We start from the raw sequence: 2,891 nt of genomic DNA on the forward strand, positions 1-2,891 counted from the left end.
GCCTAAAATTAAAACTCTGTGCTCTAGTCTCGTCTCCCTCTCACCTTACGAACGTCTTTTGGTTTTCCAGTTCTCAAACTCATCTGTCATACGAAATTCACTTGTATCCAGCAGTTGGTGAGTCATGAATCTCGTCACTTTTGAAGTATTTATTTTTCTTTTTTATTTAAGTTTGATGTAAACTAATAACATGACACTTTTTTTGTTAGGCAAATCGATGGAAAAATTTCTTAAAAGACCGTTCATACCAACACCTGAAGACAATTTGGATGATTTGCCATGGGATCCAGCTAAAAGAAAAAAAATTACAACATACCATTCAAATCAAAGAGATGAGGTAAGACGCAAGTATCTAGCTAGAGGTCCTTGTAAACCGTATGGTCATAATTTTCCAAAAAAGATGATTGGAAAATCATTGAGACGCTTTAGCCCTGCTTGGTTTGATCAGTATGGTAATTGGCTTGAATATAGCGTATCGACAGACAGAGCTTATTGCTTGTGTTGTTACTTGTTTAGAGATGATATACATAAACAAGGCGGGAATGATACGTTTGTGACGGAAGGTTTTTCTAGTTGGAATAAGTCTGAAAGATTAGCTTCTCATGTGGGTGGTATGAATAGCTTTCACAATATTGCTGTTAAGATGTGTGATTCTTTGATGAAGCAAAACCATTCCATTGCACAAGCTTTTTATAAGCAAGATGATGTTGTGAAGAATGAATATCGTCTTCGGTTGAATGCTTCAGTTGATGCTTCTAGATATTTATTGCGACAAGGAATACCATTTCGTGCTCATGATGAATCAGAAGATTCTGGTAATAAAGGAAACTTTTTGGAACTTATAAGATACACGGCAGACCAGAATGAAGCAGTACGTAAGGTTGTTTTGGAGAATGCTCCAAAAAATAACCAAATGACTTCTCCACCGATTCAGAGAGATATTGTGCATTGTTTTGCAGAAGAAGTTGTGAAATCTATTATCGAAGAAGTTGATCATGGAATTTTTGGTCTATTGGTGGATGAATCTGCTGATATTTCTCACAAAGAACAAATGGCTGTTGTGTTACGTTTTGTCGATAAGAATGGAACAATCAAAGAAAGATTTATTGGTGTGGTTCATGTAAAAGAAACTTCTTCTCTGACATTCAAGCTAGCTATTGATGATTTGTTTGCTAAGTATGGATTGAGCTTGAAAAATATAAGGGGTCAAGGTTATGATGGAGCGAGTAATATGAAGGGTGAATTCAATGGTCTCCGGTCTTTGATTTTAAGGAAAAACAGTTCAAGCTATTATGTTCATTGCTTTGCGCATCAACTTCAATTGGTTGTAGTGGCAGTTGCGAAGAAACATTTTGAAGTTGGTGATTTTTTTGATATGATTTCTACATTATTGAATGTAGTTGGAGCTTCTTGCAAACGACAAGATGTGGTTAAAGAAAAATACCGTGAAGAAGTTAAAAAAGGAATTAGCAGTGGTGAAATTAGCACTGGAAAAGGGAAGAATCAAGAGCGTTCTCTTCCAAGGCCATCAAACACTCGCTGGGGTTCTCATCATAAGACATTAGTGCGTTTGGTCGAGTTGTTTTCGATTGTTATTGAGGTGCTTGAGTATATCCAGAATGAAGGCTATGATGACCCCAAGAAACGACAAGCATATGGTCTTCTTAAGTACCTTTGTACTTTTGATTTCGTCTTCTATATGCAATTGATGTTGCTTATTTTGGGATTAACAGAGAATTTATCCATGGCTTTGCAAGAAAAAGATCAAGACATTTTGAATGCTGTTTCATTGGTTGGATCAACTAAACGAGAACTACAAAAGCTTAGAGATGATGGATGGGACTCCCTTATGGTTAGAGTTTCTTCTTTTTGTAAGAAACATGATATTGAAATCATCATGATGGAAGACGAGTTTGTTGGTTCAGGGAGTCGAAGAAAGAAAAGCAACATAACCAATTTACATCATTACAAGATCAGTTGCTTCAATGTTATTTTGGATTTGCAGCTCCAAGAGTTCAATGATCGTTTTACTGAGGTAAACACTCAACTCCTTATTTGTATGGCTTTCTTAAGTCCTACAAATTCGTTCAAGTTGTTTGACAAAGAGAAGCTGATGAAATTGGTTGAGTTTTATCCCGATGATTTTAGTTTTTTTGAGCGTTCTTCTCTTGAGCAGCAACTTGACATATACATTGATAATATAAGAGAGGATGGTCGATTTCATAACTTGGAGAGTCTTGGAGATCTTTCTCGTTTGATGGTGGAAACGCGGAAACATCTTGTACATCCTTTAGTTTACAGACTTTTGAAGTTAGCATTAACTTTACCAGTTGCTACGGCAACTGTCGAGAGATGTTTTTCTGCAATGAAGTTTGTGAAGACAGCGTCGCGCAAACGAATTGGAGATCAATTTTTAAGTGATTGTCTTGTTTGCTTTATTGAGAAGGATTTGTTTGCATCGGTAACAAATGAAACAGTGGTGAAAAAGTTTCAAAGCATGGCTGAACGTAGAGTATGTTTGTAATTTTATTTTAGTAATATTTGTAAGACTATTTCAATTTAAGAAATATTTTGTTTGATATCATATTTTATTTATGCCTCCAATAAAAATATTTCCTGCCTCCGCCACTGCTAAGGAGAGTGATCTCATGTGAATCATATTTGTCACTAAGCAGGGTGATCATGTGCCATAAGAATAGAAAAATATCATGTGAGCGTCCCATAACTTAAGGAGAAGTTAATCTACTTTAAAGGCTCTAGGATTCTCCCCCATACCATCTTCAAGTGATCTTTTGGGACGAGGCTTAAATTTAAGACCTAATCTAGAGGCATCTAGCTCTTTGAGCTACCTTAGGTCGCACCAGGTATCCTTCTCCTTGCTTGCCCGAAAA

The 2,891-nt window shown here is 36.3% G+C and overlaps 1 protein-coding gene across 1 annotated transcript; it reads left to right on the forward strand.

Moving 5' to 3' along the window:
• The first annotated feature begins 400 nt into the window (after nucleotides 1–400).
• On the forward strand, nucleotides 401–2,524 carry LOC106334457. Its single transcript, XM_013772744.1, has 5 exons — nucleotides 401–663; nucleotides 760–875; nucleotides 966–1,226; nucleotides 1,401–1,591; nucleotides 2,006–2,524. Exons 1-5 carry the CDS (start codon nucleotides 401–403, stop codon nucleotides 2,522–2,524), a joined length of 1,350 nt encoding a protein of 449 aa, XP_013628198.1.
• The last annotated feature ends 367 nt before the right edge of the window (nucleotides 2,525–2,891 follow it).

The sequence above is a fragment of the Brassica oleracea genome, chromosome C1 (assembly GCF_000695525.1).
Source record: "Brassica oleracea var. oleracea cultivar TO1000 chromosome C1, BOL, whole genome shotgun sequence".
Lineage (NCBI taxonomy): Eukaryota > Viridiplantae > Streptophyta > Magnoliopsida > Brassicales > Brassicaceae > Brassica > Brassica oleracea.